General features: G+C 27.2%; 1 protein-coding gene across 2 annotated transcripts; it reads right to left on the minus strand.

The window, feature by feature from the left end:
• Positions 1-4,495: 4,495 nt before the first annotated feature.
• Positions 4,496-14,867, minus strand: LOC142330034 (uncharacterized). Of its 2 annotated transcripts, none has more exons than XM_075375047.1 (2): positions 14,281-14,867; positions 4,496-4,855 (listed from the first exon to the last, which is right to left on the minus strand). In XM_075375047.1, the coding sequence occupies exons 1-2, from the start codon at positions 14,690-14,692 to the stop codon at positions 4,728-4,730; spliced, it is 540 nt and encodes a 179-aa protein (XP_075231162.1). In that variant the 5' UTR covers positions 14,693-14,867; the 3' UTR covers positions 4,496-4,727. The 2 variants fall into 2 exon arrangements, with proteins under 2 accessions (XP_075231162.1, XP_075231161.1); XM_075375046.1 differs by lacking the exon at positions 4,496-4,855 and adding an exon at positions 4,864-6,920.
• Between the last annotated feature and the right edge of the window lie 4,013 nt (positions 14,868-18,880).

An 18,880-nucleotide genomic window follows, 5' to 3' on the forward strand; every position in this document is an offset into this window, starting at 1 on the left:
CAGTGAAAACCTCACGTATCATGTAAGTTATTTCATGTTATAATTTAATGGTCTTGTGGTAAATAAATCATACATATTTTTCATATATATAATTTTGTTTTTCAATAAATACAAAAAAAAAAAAAAAATAATAATATTAAGTACCTTTTTGTGTTATATTCTGTGTTGAGGGAATTTAGAATTTAAGGGTATTTTTTAAAAGAAATTCTGAGACTATTCATGAAATATGAACATTCTGTAGGCAGGAGTCTAAAAATATGCTTTTATTAAGTAGTATAAATTTTTTTTTTTTATGAATCCACTTTTTTTTTAATCCACCTCATTGGGATATTATGCTTTAAAAGCATAATATCCCAAGGTCAAAATATGTCTATAAAAATATATATCAAAATATGTCTTTTTTTCATTTTAACTATTTATTCTCTATTTTTTCCTCTTTCTGATTTTTTATGATTCTTTGTGCAACTGTTAAATATATTTCTTAGTATATTCTTTTTATGTTATGAATTTGATCAATAATCTCTGGACTCATCAGTGTATTTAATTATCTTTATTATATATTTGAGTGTACCACATAAGACATACATATATATCCACATGTGTGTAAACACTTATAATTCTTGAGAGGTTTCAATGGAAACTATCTTTGTATGTCATTTGTTTGTTGTAATTAAATTTTTTACGGTTCCAGTTAATTAGGACCGATTGTAAATAAAAATAACTTCACTGGCAAAGTAAAGGTAATTTATTCTTTTTTTTAAACAATTAAACTTGTTTTTAGGGATCTGCTTCATAATTTGTATACAGATATATACTTCATAATAATATTAAAAAAAATTATGTTTCTTTATTACAGAATAAAAAACATTAGCTACATTTTTTTTAGTCCAAACACTTGAATAGTAATAATTCAACAAGTAAATGCCATAAAAACAGTGTTAAGTTCTAACACCCAATTAATTTATATTTTTTGTAATATTTTGATGAAATGTTGCAACGAGGCATGAATAAATTATTAAATTGTATATCCCATCATTGTACTCCACATGACTTTCAAATTTTTCAATCTACAGAATGGGAATATCTATATTATTCTCACTACATATCTGTTTTGAATACTCAGAAATACAGTTTTTTCTTATTAAACATGTGTCAAAATTAGAAATTAATTATAAAACAGTAGTGCAAGTATTTATTCTCAAGCTATATTCACTAATGATACAAGATTTTTATTACCCATAAACTTTCCTACAGTGCGTTCAGAAAGTCGTTGTGCAGTATGCTTTAGAATTATGTTGTGCATTTTGTTCTTTCAGCATCGGGTTGGTTGCCCTGTGGGTTCATTGGGCATTGGTCAGTAATAAGTCAAGACGTCAGTTGTTGAGTTGTAATTGAACATGCTTCATTTCGTTTATCAGAATCAATAGCAGTGGCGGCTCACATATAGGCACTGTGGAACTGCAGCACTCCCATTTCCTCTCGATATTATCGATAAGATTTAATATAAGTCCTTCTTTTTAATTCTTTCTTTATACTTGTGTAATATATAATCATTAAGCTTAATGTCAATAGCCATCTCCCGGTTTATGAAAAGGATGCAAAAATCTCTGTATGGAAATGTGCACTTCACAGTTTCAGAAGCATGGTGTTTGACTGTTGTGCACACAGGAAGCTACACGCAAGGCTGTGAGGGGAAATAGAGCACTGTCGCTGCTGCATTGCCGACCTTAGCGTGCTGGTGAAAGGTAGTTTTTTTTTTTACTCTGCATGTATATGGAACATTCCTTGTTTGTTCCCTTTTCTAGTTTAGTCAGTGGAAGGAATAGGGAAAGCGGTTTAGTTGTTTTTTCAGTGGTGATCAGAAGATGGCAGAAAGCAAGGGCTCTTTGATTGCCAAATTTGTCCAAAAACACACTGGAAAGGTGAAAGAGAAGGTAATTAGTAAAAACTAATTATTTATTTGTTTCTGAGTACATAGAAATTTAACTTAAACTTAATTTTTTTAGAGCACTGAAAGATAGTTTCAAGAAGTAAATGTGGATTATTGGTATTTCAATACCTACAATTGTGTCTTTTAACAAACCCATTTTTATAAAAAGTGAATTCATCACTTAAGGAAGTGTTCAGGCCAAATCTATCATTATATTGGCTATTTCTTCATGAAAATGAATCCAGCGATGAGAATTATTTTCATTAAGTTCTCAATATAAATGCATTTCGTAAGAATGCATTTGTTTGTTTTAAAACATTTTTTACAGACAATTGATATATTTCATACCTATCACCAATATTTTTCGTAAACTTTATAATTTTCCAAAAAAACTTGTAAAGAATTCCAATTTTTTATTATCATCTAGAGATCAGCTATTTTTTTTTTTAACACTTCCAGTTTTACTGGAACTTATCTATTAACCATCTATGTAGCTACTTGAAATAATACAATCAGAAAGAAGATCATCCTGTTATCAAATTACAAATTGATAGCTTTATAAAATTTACCAAAATATTAATGTTTAATATCTTAAACATATTCTTGGGATATTCAATAGATGATCTGTGGAGTACAGATTAAGTCGAACATGTACTAGGAATACCCTAATCAGATTCCAAGTGATGTCCTTTAATATGTTCTAAAGAGTAAACATTAAATTAGAGAAATCCTGTAGGATGAAGTGTTGTTCTCTGTGGATGGAGTGGCAGTTTTTCATCCATAGAGTGATTAAACTACCTATTTACACAGAATAAGATCATCTTTAGAACTGCTCAAGGCCGTTATTACAGTACATCCTTGACTTTCTCTTACAAATAACATGATAAAAGAACATCATTTATATGTAAAAGGGATATAATAATTACTTCAACATTATTTTATATCCAAGAGATATTATTTTTCATGGAATTTGTCATAGACAACCAAGAAGGAAGTATAAGGTCATCAACAACTCTGAGAATGTGGTTGTGCTCTGTGGGTAGGTTGTTTAAATTATTCTTTGGATAAAAAAGCATATGAGGAATTTATGTAAGGGCCTGTACACATAAGAGTTCTTGATCATTGCAATAATGAAGCACTAGTGAACACATGCAATCACGTGCTTTTACTCAATATCATGTCCAACATTCTTCTCAAGTTTCCCCATGGAACACACAATTGCAGCATGCCTGGAGTTGCTAGTTATTGAATTAAACCAAACACATGGTTCAGTCAAGTACGCATGGTCAACAAGTATAGTCATGCTGTTTGACAATTTTGACACGAGATGTTTATTGAGGAAATAGAAAAGTGATAAGCTATATGGGATATGGAATGTTTTGATTACAAGAACAGCGTTATAAAAAGATCACCTTGAGAAGAATTAGTGGATATTTTTTCTGAGAATTGTTCAGTAGAACAGAAGAAAAGTTTTGTTAAATTTCATTCATTGAAAATAGTATATTATTAAATAAGGAGGAAGTAGCCAATGAAGTTTTGAAAACACTTGGGCCAAGTATAGGCACACCAACAACAAGGTTATAATAACCAAACCAACCGGTCCTTGTTCAGCAGCCAATCTGGGCAATATGGCCAAGCAAGTATAGCAGCTTAATCGACCTAAACTCCTCAGGCCCACGTAAATAGTGTACAACCAGCCCCATCCCCAGCAGACAGTTATACTTCTTGGCAATAAAGTTCTGATTTGATGGAGCATTAAAATTAGCCTTTTACATTGAATCTTAGTTGGTGTAAATTTTGTATTTAGTGTTTTGAGTTTGTATGTTATAAGTTTGAAAGTGCATATTTTATCAATATAATGAACACTGAAATTGAATACTTTTCATTTTTATAGATGTAAATACATTTCATTTTGTAATTTCATTTTTATAGAGTTGAATACTTTTAATTTTGTAATGTTATATGAATTAAATATATATAAACTTGCCTCAATATGATCAAAAGTTTTTCTTCAGGTGAAATACTATCCATCACAAAGTTTTTACACAAGGTGTTACATCATCCTTAATTATTTTCAAAAACTCAACAAAGGATTCAATAGACATTCTAAAGTAGTTAAAAACTTAGGCCCATATTTTATAAAATTTGGATACAGTGTTACAAAGGAACCAGTTAACCTATCGTATAAAATTGGATGCACCCAATATTGCCTTTTTCTGGTGTTTCGTGTTTTGAAACAACGATATAAAATTGCTAGACTAGTGCATACAACACGACGTATATGTGAGCACAATGCTGCATGTGTAAGATCTTCTTTCCCTAATGCGTGCTTAAATGCATAATTTAGTGTTCTCATGTGTACATGTTCTAAGAAAACTATGAGATGTATGGAACAAGAAAGAAGACTTAAGGGCAGATTTGTTTACAGAAACTGATGTAAAAAAAAAAAAAAAAAAAACAGGAAACAGAATAAGAAATAAATAAATTATTAATTTCAATTTTACATGAAATTTGATTTTTGTAAATTACAGAAATAAATTAATTCAATAATAAAAGAGAGTACTAGCAATTTTGAAATAGATCTAAAGTGAAAAAATATACGCAAAGTAATGCTTAGATAAACAATTTTTTTTACCTAGATCATTAAATAGTTAAAAATAATACCAATCATTCACAAGCTTATTTCCTACATCCAAAAAATATAATGATTAAAATATTCTTAAATATATATACTACATTAAGTAGTAATTAATTAAAATGTTATCTTACAAATAAAAAAATAATATTAGTAGCACAGTTAGTTAATACAAATACATTTCAACCATTTCCATTCACATATACCCTTGCTGAAATTATTTCTTGTGCAATACCAATTGCAGACTGGTGTTCCAAATAAACAATATAAATATTTTCCATCAGCATTTTCTGTAACATAAAATATAAGAAGATGTACCGCACAGGTTTATATATCTTAAATTTATTAAAATCTTTAGTTTATAAAACATTTCTTTTTGTTTCACTAACTAATCATTTAAATTTAAATTAAATAAATCAAAGAATGAAAGAATTTTAACAATTATTGTTAATAGGCAATTTAACAATTATAAAAATTTAAGAAATATATCCCAAAAAAGTCCTAAAAAACAACAAAAAAAATACAGTATTTATTTTGATTGAAAATAAAGTTAATATATATAAATATCATTTTTATGTTGTAAAATACAAATTAAACACACTTTTTATTTTTAACCATAGACTATATATTAATTTATAAGCTAAATTTTAATTAGCTTCTAGCAATTTTAGGGTCATTCTGAAAATGATTACCTGACAGAAGAAAATACTCTCGATTAGTTTTATTTATTTACTTAAAATATTCTATGCCTACAAAATAAAATAAAATGCTGCAATATCCTTAGTTATACAAAGAATTCAATTATTTATTAATTACAAGATACAATTATTATATAATGCTTTATTCCATATACTGAAATCTTTTCTTCAAGTAACTCTTTATCGCTTGATCAGAACTATATTATTTTTTAAATCATACAAGTGAATATCTATGCAATAAAAAAACATTAACTTCCTCTTCACTATTTTCAAATTCATTAACTGTAAAAAAATTTACAAAAAAATAGCAGCTCTACATTACTTTTACCAATTTTAAAATGTAGTTCAAATACAATTTTTTATCTGTATACAACTTTGACTAAATAATCACAAACTTTGATTTTAAATAAATTTAGATAATTCTAAAAGTGGCAGAATAAATAATTCAAACTCACAATAAAAATAGAATATATTAAAACATTTTGAACATCTGATTTAATTTTAAAATTTAAAATTAATTTTTTTCATCACAAAATGACAAAACTTTTATAAAGAATACTTGTTAATTATACCAATAACAGATTTTCAGATAATGAATTTGGGTTGCATCTAGCCCTACTAGTTACTCTATATTTTAGAAGTCTATCTCTTAGAAGGCAATCTTCAATCTTATACCTTCAATACACACAAAGAAAATGTGACTGGAGAGAGAAAAAGAGTAAATCACTGTCATTTTATTTGCCAAGCTAACACTAGAAAGAGAAAACTTATAATTTCAAGGCAATATATTACAATAAAAAATATTAAGTAAACTAATTAAGTAATTAGGTATTTACAGTAATGTATATAATTTTTAATAATGTTAATGACTGATACAAATATAATTTACAATGTTCGATTTTGTTTTTGGGTGAATTTTACCAGACTTCAGATTTTTTCTTTTATTTTTATTTCCAGTCTTTTCTATTACATAACAGGTAGAAAACCCAGTTAATGTTTAGGGCTGAATCTTGTTCATCTCCAAGTTAAGAAACAGTTCACTCATTTGAGAAACATCAGTAGCAAAGAAACATTAACCTGAGTTAAAAGTAACTGTATTGACCTGAGTTTAATTGTGTTACAGAACAGCTGACTGGGTATTATGTTAACCAATCATGCATTGAATTATGTTAATGGAAAAAAGAAAGTATTTTGATATATTAAAATATATATAATTTTTCTTTCTTTTAAACTATTTATCTCAAATTTTCATTAGTTTAGTCTGGGTCTGATTCACACACATTGTGAATTAGTGAAGTTAAAATTAATGACAAACAGTTAAAAAATAACCATAGATAGGTATATAAAGCGGGCATCATTTATAGAAAGAAAGTTAGTCTTTTAAGTATGTACAGTAACATGAAGTCATTCTAAACATAAAAATTTATTATTTTTTTTACTAATTTCATCATATTGAAAATCCCTATATAATACTATTAAATCAATCTATCAGTTTTTAAATTTTAAATATGGCAAACACATTCTCCTTTAACACAGTGGCCATATCTAAACCAATTATTATAGCAATAGAAGTCACAGGAACGTTTTTCCAGAGGTTCAAGATATCCAAACAGGCAGAATGATTTTTTGATAAGACGTCTGAAATAACTTTCTTTTTCTGAAAATAAAACAAAAAGAACAAAAACAAAAAATCTTAAATTGTTACGAATGGTAATTTTTAACTATTGTTTCTTTTTTTAGTAAAATATTACGATTAATTTTCCATATTTATTCAATGTAGCACAAACTGTCATTAAGAGTGATTTTTAATGATGAAAAATAAAATATCAAAATAAGCTGTTTAAGAAAATAAACATCTAGAATTGCATACACATTTTTTATTCTTGAAACAGTTATCATAGGTACATATACAGGAAATAATAAAGATAAATAGAAATTTAAAAACAAAACTTTAAATAAAAATAATAAATAAAAAAGCTTATTCATTTCAGTATTTACAGTAATATATAAGGATGTGCTGGATACCTTAGGATTTCTTTGACAACAAGGCATTATGGGAACATCTCACACAATAAGGGCTTATTTTTCCTGGGATGTTTCATAAATATCCCATTTTCCTGGAAGAAATTAGATATCAGTTGGATATTCTGTTTCAGATATATGGAAGACATCCTTGAAATATCCCATAATATTTTAGGATATCCGTTGTGTGTCCTATCCTGAGATAAATATCAGGTACACATGACATCATGACATGTTTAGGATATCCTATGGTCTACTGGAGTTGTATAGGTAATTACAAAATACTAAAAAGAGAGTATTTCTATATATGTTTATGTGATATAAAAAAACAATCATTGACTAAACAATATTAAAAGATCTCTTTAGACAGTGCAAGTTGAAATGGAAAGTTAACTTCACTTATTCAACAAGAAGTTTAAATAGTTTGGATAAAACTTAAACTAACTTTTCACTTCCAGATTTAAATTTTATTGTATTTTAGTTTTATTATTTTATAAAGATAAGTAGTATAAACACTACTTTTGTCGTTTTAATCTCATTGGTTATTTAATTTTTCATGTTAGTATTTATTTACTTATTTTTTTGTAAAAGTTTTATTTTTATATTCACTTCTATTACTCCCTTGCATCTACTGATCCTAGCTGTTTAAAAATCAAAATGCACAATTTAGATATTTATTTACTGTGAATAGTTTTTGAACATTTCCTCTTTCTATAGAAAGTTATTATAATAACTGTTGGCCAGATCACAGGTGGAAATTGAAACTGGAACCAGTTGGATTCAAAGACAATATTCTGACTACTATACCAACTGGAAACCATCAATATAGTTGAATCACCAAATGGCAATGAAGGGTAAGGTAAAACTACTTTGCTTGATATAATATAATAAGGTACAATGTGACTATCACCATTGTTGCTAACAAAGATGATTACAAATGGTAAGGGTGATATACATTCACTTTTGTATATTCTATAACTGAACTCTTTTAATCTAATAAACCATAGCTACAATCAATAGTTATAATCATTTTTGGAGGGCATAATGATATAAGTAAAGTGTTAAAATGTAGAAGTACATAAAACTAGTTTGATCTATATGTTAAGATCAGATAAGTCTAGCCAACAAAATTTCAATGTTCACAGAGAGCAGCACTAACCGAAAAAAATATTACATATTTTTTAATTATTAAAATGATCCAGTGTAACGAAACATATAATAGCAGTTTTTATGAGTGAGTTGAATAAAGTCGAAAATGGGGATTTGACTGCAATTAAGTAAGGCAGAAAAATAGAATGGAAGATGAGAACAACAAATCGATGAGCTCTAACATGGAACTAGCAAAATATCAGCAGCTGACTGTTTATTTATTTTTAACACAAATACCTAATTACAGGGTAAAAATTATGGGAGGAGGAAACAAAATTCAACAAGAGCTTCATAAACTGAGAATAATTTGATCTTTTTGATATTATAAGTGTAAATATACAGATCTCAGATACCAATTAATGCAGCCAAATTTTTAAAAACCTAGAAATAGGCATACCCTTTCAGCTTAAAAAGTGATTCACTTTTCATCCTTCTTGTAATTATGTGTTGAACAGCCACTAATTGATTTGGTCATTATAAAATTCTTTAACACAGTTAATTAAGGTAAGATTTAGAGATATTAATCAATTTCTTTCTCATTAAAAGCATAACATTATTACTATTATTATTATATCTACTGCAGTAGCAGGACAGCAGCCATACACAACAAAAATTAATATATTCTGGCATTACATTAATAAGAAGTAATTATAAATTATCATGAGTATAAAGGTTACAAAGAAAACACAAACATTACTTTAAATTAAAAAATTCACAAACTGTACTCCATCTTTATTTAATAAAATTCTTCTACGATAATATAATATTATTAATATCTCTTTTACTGAAAAAAAATACATTCTACTACAACATTTTTAAAACAAAGAAAAGACATATAAAACAATGAAAGCTTATGAGAGCAATAATTCTGAATAAAAAAATGAAATACTATTTCTATATATGTAAGATAAGGCTAAAATAATAGAACTGTTATTTATAAAGATTAATGTTTCTTTGCCTAATGATTAGTTAACAAAAATTCCAACTGAAATAACATTGAGAATCAAATTGGCATAATATTAATTAAAGGTTATATAACTGTTAAATTTGAATGTACAACTTTAAGAATATTTCACTAATTTTATTAGTATATTTAGAAAGAATTAGAAGGCCTGTCTTTTTATGATGGCCACTAACAGGCATACTGTACAGACACCAGAGTGGAAACACAGATTTTAGACAGGTTTACAAACAGCCAATCATATACAATGGGTTTAACACATTGTTTAGTATATGTTTATCAAGGAAAAAGGTATCAAAAATAAAGAAAAGGCACTCCTTTTCTTACCATTATGACTACTGCAATAGCAGGACAGTAGCCATACAACAAAAGTTAATATACTTCTACTATTACATTAAGAAGAAATAATTATCATGAATGCAAAGGAAATACAAATTAAAAAAATTTAATTGAAACATTTTTCTTTTGTATTTTGAAGGGAACATGATGTAAGTAAGGTGATAAGATACAGAAGCACATCAAATTAGCTTTGATTTAGATGTTAAGATCAGATAAGCCTAGTTAATGAAATTTTAACATTTAGAGAGAGAGAGAGAGAAAGAGCAGAACTAACCAAACAAAAAAAGTATGTATTTTTTTGTTGTTAAAATGACAATGTAACAAAACATAGAGTAGCAGTATTTTTTAAAGTGTTGAATAAAGTTAAAAATGGCAATTGCATTCAATTTGACTGCAGTCAAATAAGGCAGAAAAATAATTTGGAAGATGAAATAAACAAATTGACAAGCTGTATCATATTCTCACCATATCTAATCATATCACATTCTCATTATCCACATTCTCATCATCCAATGATGGTGAGAATGGATAATATAAAAATAGAGTTGTAGCTGAAACAAACCCTCTGGAGATAATTTTAATCTTTACTCATTACTTGAGAGGTAAGAGCATTTTTATATCATAAATGGAGCAAGATATTATTTATTAGTGATTTTGTGTTGCACAAAATTTTGTATTTTTCACAAATAATTATCTAAAGATGTTTTAAAAACTGGAATGGTTTTTGTGAATATTTTTTAATTAAACACTAAAGAAGTAGGCCTTAAGATAACCCAGAGGAAGGTCATCTTTGTTTCCCTAAGGCAATACAAAAAAAAATTCTCATGTAAAAAATTACATACTCAATAAGCAGAAATTAATTTTTTTTGCCAATCACTCCATACCCAACAATTTTCATTTAGTTTCATACATGAAATAGAATCTTAAGGAAATTTACTGTCACCACAGACAAAAAGGCCTTGATTATAGTATATGTAAATTGTCTTATGGAAAATCAAAAGAAACTGAAAAATCACAATTTTTACTAATTATATGGTATCATAGTTTAAATTTTTAACTATCTAAATAGATTTTTTCCCTGGATATATGAATGTTTATTTATCACCATACGCTCATAATTTTTCTGCTAACATTTACTTTTTTGTGTAATACTTACTATTAGGCTAAGATTTTGAACTTTAAGTAAGAATGTTAGACTGCATATCACTGGTCATATAAGTGAATTCCAAACAAACATAAATGGTGATTAAGGAAATGCTACTTCAAAATCTTTTTTATTTGTAGTCAATTTATTTATTTTATATATTTTCATAATCAGAATGTTACTTATATACAGCATTGTAAATAATTATGTTCGGTATGCTAATCGCTAATATATATAATCCAGTTGTATTGGTTATATTATAAGATTAGATTAATAACAAACAAACAAAATTAATTTAAAAGCATACTCTATTTCCAAATACATGAATTTCCTTTTTTTCGGAACTATTATGCAGATCATCTATTTGTTTGTACTGTAGGTGAATTTGTTAATATTTTCAGGAGTTAAATTCTATTAATATGTTGCTAAATATTATATGTGATCTATGCTGAGTTCATTTGTTTAATATATTATTTTTATTTAATTTAGTGTACTTATCGAATTTATGTAAATGGACTGAATTAAATTCATGATATGAGCAAAATATAAAATAAATATTTTAAAATATGTGTCCTGGTATCTCGAAAATGGATATCATCAACATTACCTACAACACAACCAATGAAGAAATGTACAATAGCTTTAAAAAGTCTTCTGGAAGCAAATTTCCATACTTCTAGAAAAAGAATAATTTTTACACTTCTTTAACTCATTTTTTATGCTGATCAATGAAAAAATTCTTCTAAGAAAACACTTGTGATAAAATTCAATTTTATCTAATTAAATTCATGTGGCATTATAGTAGCAAAAAATTACTGATCATAGCTACTAAAAAAAAAAAATTGTGGCAATATGTTTTATTCCCTTCAAATTCAATTAAGGAGTGTACTTTTAACAAACATTAAAAAAGGCGACACAGCTGTAAGTTATTTAATCATATAAAATTAAAAATTATAAATGACACCTTAAAATAACAAGAAAACCATTTTTTCAAGAAGGCCTTTCAGAATTAATTAAGCAGCTTCCGTCTTCAACTAATGGTACTGTTTTCAATGACATCTGTCTTAAAACAGTTTGAATTTTGATAACAATTATGTACCATGTTTAAAAAAAAAAACTGAAAATGTTTTCCAACTGACAGCAGTACACATAGTTTTATGGTTAAGGTTATAAAAACTTTAGTTAAGCTTTTCAGTCTGAATGCAATAAAACATCTGGTGCAAGGTAATGGTTAACCATCCACTTACACATAAAACACAACAAAATAAAAAATACAACTATTAATGAAAACATGTACATTAACATTCAACAACCAGATAAAATGGCAAACATTTTCAGAACATAGATTACCATACTGCTTCATATAAACAACAAATAAAATACCAAAGATAATACAGTTAATTACAGAATACATCCTGACATACTCAGCAAAACACAAACTAAACAGCAGTGATTGTACAAAATACTACATCTGATGCATATTCACTCAGACACTCAAAGAGAAGTATAGTTGCTATGTACAATAGAATCAACTTTTGCTGATCACCTACTGAAAAACATACATAATACATACATACACACATATAAAAAGAATAACCAGAACATGATAACTCTTCATATATTACACAAAAACCAATATTTCAACACATGAACAATATGAAATTTACAAGCACAGTAGCTCTAATAAAAATAATATTAAATAAAAAACAGAACAATCCAGATAGATTTTGTTTAATTACATATACTAATTGGGTTTCCTAACCTTCTAAAGACAGGTACCATTAATGACAGTTCAATCAGTAACTCCCCTAAAATAGGAACTGCACAATCAACTCTGTATCCCCTGGAGAAATAATTTCCACCTAATCTGATAATGTATCATCATTTTTAATATCTAATAAAGTGTTATCACATTTTTTCATGTAGTTTAATACAGGAAACAAATAATTGTATCCAAAATCTCAATCAGCAGAATAACTATGCAGCATATAGGCAGTCTCTCCTCTGATAATTTATTATTTATCTTCTCTGGCAATTTACTATTCATAAAATTTAGAAAGTGTAAACATACTAGATGGAAGTAATTCTACCTGGAGCATCTGAAATTGAACTGGTACCGTTAACATTAAAGTGAAGGGAATAGTGGAACACGTCAAGTTGTTGAAGATAAAAAGAACCCTTCACAAATCCAGCAATCCATCCCCTACACATCCATTCTACACGTCAACTGGACTTTCTAAACACTGATGAGTAATTCTCTCATTTTTTATTTTCCTTGCTGAATAGTGACCATATAAAATGCATTGTTCCTAACAGAAAAGGATATTAAATAAGACAAAAATACTAGATTGTGCTTCACAACACATTCCAGTATTTTTTATAATTGTGTTGCAAGTAAAGCATTTGAGGTACTAGAGTTTGGTGTTGCTTTCTTAGAGAGTAATGATAATCATTAACAAAAGGTCACTGGCATTTGTCAATTATGATATCCCAATATCTTAGCATCTTTCAAAAAAAATGATTATTTTTCATTGATTTTTTAGATTATTTTATCGGTGTCTGTTATACAATAATTTCTATTAAAAATTAATTAATTAAAAACAAAAATAAATAAGTAGGTTTCAGCTGTTAAACTAATTTTTTCTACATACTTCATTAGGTACTTATTATAACAGAAAACTTAAGGTAAAAGACAGTTATTTAAATAAGGGAAGAAAAAAAATATATTTGATGATATATCCTACAGTATTAACATTTAATTTAATAAAACTAAAGCATTGGCCAGGCTGATGACTAAAGCAGCCACTGCTTTAGTCATTAGTAACTATAAATTCTAATTGCATGCAAGAAACCCAGCATTAAATTTTAGATCTATGGAAATCATTAGATTGAAAGTGGTATTGGCTACGGCCATTTTTCTCACTTTCTTTTTAATTTTCATCTTAATTCTGATGAGGATATGCTATTTAAGATTTTCCAGCTGTTATGGAACCATCAGTTGTGAGAGATGCAGTTTATTATCTTATCCATGACACCTATAGCAATAAAGAGATTACAGATTAATGCAAACTACATAAACTATAAAAATTTTATGAGTTTTCTCAAAAAAGTGATATCATTTGAGATGTTTTCAAAAAAACAGCTTTAACCTTACTAGTATGAAATAAAATTAAAACATTTTATACTTCTTTTTATAATAAAATTAAACATTTTAAAATATGAAAGCAAATTTTCTTCCATCTAATAAACTTTTACATAACACATTTATAGTTATTTTTTTCTATATTGTATGAGCTAGACAGTAAAAACACCTTTAAGTGTAGATGTAGTTAAGAACAACAATAGCTACTAATTCATAAATCTTAGCATAACCCGCTTAAAAATAAAAATCAGACAACTAACCTGGTTTTCGATCATTAACTGATGTCAAAGTTGAAGAGTCTGATGATTTTTGTTGAGAAGCAGATGTTGGAACAGCAGTTGCAGATTTTTGTCCATGATGTAATATTCTTGCTTTTTTTACATATTGTTGCTGCTGTTGATGTTGTTGTTGCTGCTGTTGCTGATTATGATGATGATGATGTGGCATTGCTTGAGGCTGTGGTGGTGTGGCATTTAATTCCTGATTGACTGGTTCTGGTGATTTTTCAGCTATCTGTTGTGGTATTTCTGGTTGTGGATTCTGTTGTAATACTTCTAGATCTTGATCAAATTGTTGTTCTTCTGGTTGTTGTGCCGCTTGTTGGGGTTTACACATTATAAAATTTATTTGGAAAAACATAAGAACTACCATAAACATCATCAGGTCCTTCATTATTAATAAAATGATCTCTTTAATGATATAACAATAAAAATACTTGTCTTTGAAAAATCTACTTATAAAATTATGTAAATGTATAAATAAATTACTTAATACATTTTATATATAAAAAAAAATTTGTCAGAACTTATCACGCTGAAGTAATCATCAATAAACTAATACAATTGGATTCACTTTATACAATTGTATGATTCATTACAAGTAATTTATTTTATTGCTGTTGTTGAATATTTACTTTCAGATAATTTTAATTATCACTTTATCATATATAAATATACACCTTTTTTAGTTTAAATATTAAATAAACAATGAACACAATAATCAAATAACATAATACATGAAATAAAATAAATAAAAATAATATTAAAAATATATTATAATAATTTTCAAATACACTGAAATAACTACAGCATAAGCTTTATGCAGTTATGTATAACTGAGACGGGTTCAGAATTTGAAATAAAGATTTAAAAATCAATAGGAGATCAAAAAATAAGCTGAATAAATTTTTATTATGGTAAAATTGCTATAATCATCAAATACTATAAACAAGACTGCTTTTTTTTATCTTAGACCATAAATTATTTATACCAGCAGTTAAAATTAAATATGGTGTCTGCTACTTTCAAATTCTTCCAGGTGTAGTGAAACAATCAGATTGTAAGAAAAGTAGGTTTTGTCTAACTCCTAATCAACACAAATATTTTGTTGTAATAATAATAATAGCTTGATTATATCAGGTTCTAACCTGATATAATCAAGCTATAATTATATAAATCTATTTATATAATTTGAAAAGACAGAAATTATATCACAAACACCAACACGATTAAAAGAAGTAAACATAAACAGTAATAAAATAAAATAGTAACACAATTTAAATAGCTTGGAAAAATAATAACAAACAACCTAAATGAATAAATCTCAACCCATATAAGAAGAAACAAACTAGCTAAAGCTCAAAAATTAACGTGGTTTACTTACAATAAAAACTACCTATCAATAAATGCAAAAATAAGATACTACAACACAGTTATAAAACCAGAAGTCACTTATGCAGCAGAAACACTCTTCCTGAACAATCAAAGATAGACTCAGAAAATTGAAAGAAGATTTGGAAGAACCTGTATCAATAAAAAGTACTAGAAGAACGAGCAGTGGTCGATCGTGCCTGACAAAGTTGTGTACAAAGAGTTAGAAACCACTACTGATACCATGCATAAGAGGAGAGGATTCTTTGGACATATCATGAGGATGTAAGATTCAAGACTTCTGAAACAGCTAGTACAGTACAATCCTGACTCGAAAAAAAAAAACAGAAAGACAGGATACAGATGGATAAGAGAAATAAGAGAAGATCTGAAGGAAACTGTAATCAAATAAAAACTTTATTTCTATTTGATGTGCCATTTAACCATGCTTTAAATAATGTTGAGTAGCCTTTCCATTTTTTTCATTTTAGGACATCATGGCTTGTTCCAACAGGCTGCTTGCTGATCAAAAAACATCACAAAAATCTTTGTTGCCTTTATATATGTGCTGCATTTTAATTTCCACTTCTGTTCCTTTACATTTTCTTTCACCTTTTTTCTTCATCAATTAGATTTTTACTTACCATAGCTGCATAATTTCATCATAATTGTAATCTTATTTTTTAATAACTCATTGTCACACATCTATTTATTCAAATCATCTTTATCAAACAATGCCTCCTCCCTTCCCTGTTTTGTTCCTTTAAATCGCTTAGTCATTCAGTAACCATCCGTATTTAATTTTTTCATTGTAAGGTTTTTCTGTTTCATCTACAACATGGCTGCAATATTCTGATAACATCCTTTTCCAGCACTGGTTAATTTTTTAAGTAGAAATTTCATTTCATACTATGGGTGTTGTTATATAAACTATATTTAACTTTTTAAACATAAATAATTTAACAATTAATTCAATTTAATACATTCTGTAGTTTAATTACAGTTTGTAACAATACTAAAGATCATGCACTGTAGTATTATGATTGGGTCATTACACGATTGGTTGTCAAATCCGAACAGTTTACTGAACAGGAATCAGAAAATAAGTAAACAATAATAAAATAGAATCTTTAACATCTGATCAGAGATAAAAAATTATTTTGTATTATTTAAATTATCATTATTACTGAATTAATTATTTTTGTCTTATAGAATTAAACTCCTCTTGTTATTTTGTATGAAGAAATAAATTTTTCAGGATATGAAAATGTCAATTCTGACCAGAAGTTCAATCCAAAACTTCTCAATGAGAGGCTGAGATGCTATCACCTTAACAAAAAGGTCAAGAGACCTTAACTATATTACTATCATGAAGTCACTATTTTCCAGATTTTTCCTAATTATAAATTTTTTTAACACAATGTACAGGGATGGATTGGAAATAAAAATTAGCAATGAAACTAATAGACTAGTAAGCCTACTAATTCTGCAGTTATTTTTGGAAGGTAAGAGATGATCTTTTTCTTTTTAGTCAGGCTTCAATTTTTTTATACAGATTCTTCAGCTCTTTACCAATGCTTAAAAATTCATGGCAGTTGTTTAATCATTAAAAAAAAAACAATAGAGTCTAAGGTTCATATTCTAGTAAAGGCAGTTACTTTTATAAGGATTCAAATACTAGATTGTGGATTCTGGTGTTCTTTGGTGGTTGGTTTCAATTGACCACACATCTCAGGAATGGTTGACCCGAAACTATACAAAACTACACTTCAATTACATTCATACCATCCTCTGATGTAATACCTTACAGTGGTTCCAGAAGCTAAACAGAAAAAGAAAGAGTATTTACTATACAGTTTAACTAGTTACCAGAAGACAAAAAATAAATCAATATAATAATAAATATATATATGCATGTATATATATATATATATATATATTAACATATTGACCGTCACTGTGCTAATAAAATTTAATATTAAATAAAATAAGAACCACCAAAATACAGCAAAAAAAAGATAAGACGTGAAATACATAAGACGTAATCCATTAGAGTTACATAATACATAAGAGTATTAATTCTAAAAATCTATTTTTATAGAATCCTGCTTCTTTAGTTGTTATTAAATTCTATAATTTTTATAGAAACATATTGTTTTAAGATTCTTTAATTAGTCAAAAATGTTTTTTAAAAATTTTGAAATTTATTATGGGCGAATATGCAAATTCTGCGACTCAGTAATTTAATTATCTTTTGGTGATTTATATTTAATACAAAACAAATTGTTAGGGATGTAGGATGTAGAGGGTATACTGAAATGAAACGACTAGCACTAGATAGGGAATCTTGGAGAGCTGCATCAAACCAGTCAAATGACTGAAGACAAAAAAAAAATATATATATTTAATACATATAAATGTATTTAATTTAATATATACATAAATATAATACTCTTGGAAGGGCAGAATTTTGTAAGAAAATACAAATCACAACAAAACACTTTACGCTGACTCTAATATGCATTGTTATTATTGTTACTAGAATCTAAATTATTTAAAGTCTTGTTAAAATGTAGAAAAAAGAAGAAAACCTATAATCAACAATTCATTTATTTTCCTTCTTTTTTTTAGAAAAAGTATAAAACTGGACAAATTTGCTTCATCTCAGTATCTCTATAAATTAAAAAAAATTATATTAATAAATGTCATCCTCTTCTTGAGGGTTTAAGAAACTGTTGTGCATATCAAAATAGACGTAACCATGTCTCTTCAGGATAACATAAAATTATTGTTATCGTTTAACTGGTGACCCAGAACTCTAAGCTTAAGTAAAAAAATCCAAATTTTATTTTTGTAAATAACAGCCAGCAGTATTTCCTAAAACAATTAATTAAAACTAATAACTATAACAATTAATTACAATATTTTTCTTTTATACAATTAAACATAAAAACTGAAGTTTCTCCAAAGACCAAAAATGTCTCTGAAGTGGTAAGTTCAGTTTGTAACTCAATTAGGTAGGACATTTACTAATAAACAATATATATATAGTAAGTAAGGTAACTCAAAAACCAATTTTTATGGTCTACAAATAAAAAATTGTGAAATTTTCAGACCATTTTTATAATTAGATTACAGAAATGGTTACATTTACTGTCTGGGTATATTTAGAAAAACATAACAAAAAGTTTTCAGACATTAATTTATATAT

The sequence above is a fragment of the Lycorma delicatula genome, chromosome 9 (assembly GCF_047948215.1).
Source record: "Lycorma delicatula isolate Av1 chromosome 9, ASM4794821v1, whole genome shotgun sequence".
Lineage (NCBI taxonomy): Eukaryota > Metazoa > Arthropoda > Insecta > Hemiptera > Fulgoridae > Lycorma > Lycorma delicatula.